Source organism: Arachis ipaensis, chromosome B10 (genome assembly GCF_000816755.2).
Source record: "Arachis ipaensis cultivar K30076 chromosome B10, Araip1.1, whole genome shotgun sequence".
NCBI lineage: Eukaryota > Viridiplantae > Streptophyta > Magnoliopsida > Fabales > Fabaceae > Arachis > Arachis ipaensis.
In genome coordinates, this window is record NC_029794.2 from 134099928 (window position 1) to 134101152 (window position 1225).

General features: G+C 32.5%; 1 protein-coding gene across 3 annotated transcripts in view; it reads left to right on the forward strand.

Annotated features, from left to right (window-relative positions):
- The window catches only part of LOC107622304 (ABC transporter C family member 12), a 15883-nt gene that overhangs the window by 3545 nt on the left and 11113 nt on the right, over nt 1–1225 (forward strand). For 2 of the 3 annotated variants that reach the window (XM_021114182.1, XM_016324164.2), the window contains exons 1-3: nt 7–316; nt 461–526; nt 1102–1176. In XM_021114182.1, the coding sequence (XP_020969841.1) occupies nt 464–526; nt 1102–1176 (138 nt within the window). In that variant the 5' untranslated portion in view covers nt 7–316; nt 461–463. Of the gene's footprint in view, nt 1–6; nt 317–416; nt 527–1101; nt 1177–1225 lie in introns of those variants that run through there. The other variant, XM_021114183.1, reaches the window with a different exon arrangement.

Consider the following 1225-nt stretch of genomic DNA (forward strand, 5'->3'; position numbering starts at 1 on the left):
AAGTGTATTTGTTCTATCCCAAAATATCTCAACTGATTCTATTCTTTGTTCACCACTATCAGATTTGAATGAACACTTGTAGGAGAATAAAATTTAGTTGTTGAATCACTCTAGCCCGATGCATGCATATATAGGCAAAAGGTGTCAACAAAATCCCAACATGAATGAAAGATCATTTTATGACAAAAGCTATCAGGAATGCTGCATGCATACCGATTTTTAAAACTTTTTCATGAATGTTTAACATTAACCCTACAGCCAATCAGGACGTATCTGATAGACATGCACTGATCATCATTGGAACACCAAGTCTCAAGTAATAGTTTGAAAAGTTTTTCCTCATTGTTAAACGACATTTTTTTATTTATTTAATTTTTGCAAGTATGAATTTATGAATAATTTATTTTATGTATATTAATTTGTTAAAACTTCTAAACTTTTTTTCTTATTGATGACGCAGTCAATGCAAAATCAAGATCCATCTTGGGTTGGTTACATCTATGCTTTCTCCATATTTGTTGGAGTGGTATGGCTACTATCTCATATAGTTTTCATACCTTGTTCATTTAGATATTGATCTTGGTTTTGCGTTTGTTTCTTTCTTCCTTTTTCTAGATAGTTTACATACCCACCAGTAAAATGCCATTATGCGAAACTTCGTTTTTTTTTTTTCTGGCAACTGTTTCTTCTCTAACTGAAAGGCCCATAAACAAAAGCAAAAACTTAAGCCTCTTTTGGGTTTGCTTGATTCTTGCATAAGCCTTCTTTTCTTCTTTTATTTGCCTTATGCTATTTTTTCACTTTTGGGTTCACCAAGGATCGAACTCTAGACCTTTTGGACATAGAGGTCTGATACCATGTCATGAAACTACTCATTCCAAAAGCTTAAGCTGATAGGAGGAGGCAATATGAATAGTTATATCTCTAATAAGGGAGCGCATATTGAATATTAATTATCTTGTAAAGCCTTCAATCACTTTTCTGGTAAATAATAGCTGCAATTAATTAATCTCGTATATTAACTTTTATAAGAAGTGAAACTAGATAATAGAGGTCAGTTATTCAAAGATCTTCTCTTACACATTTAATGCCTCTTTACAGTCACTTGGTGTTCTATGTGAAGCTCAATATTTCCAGAATGTGATGCGTGTTGGTTTTCAGCTTAGATCAACTTTGGTATGACAGCTTCATTTTCATCTAGTGTTAGGATGCCTAAATAAAGTAT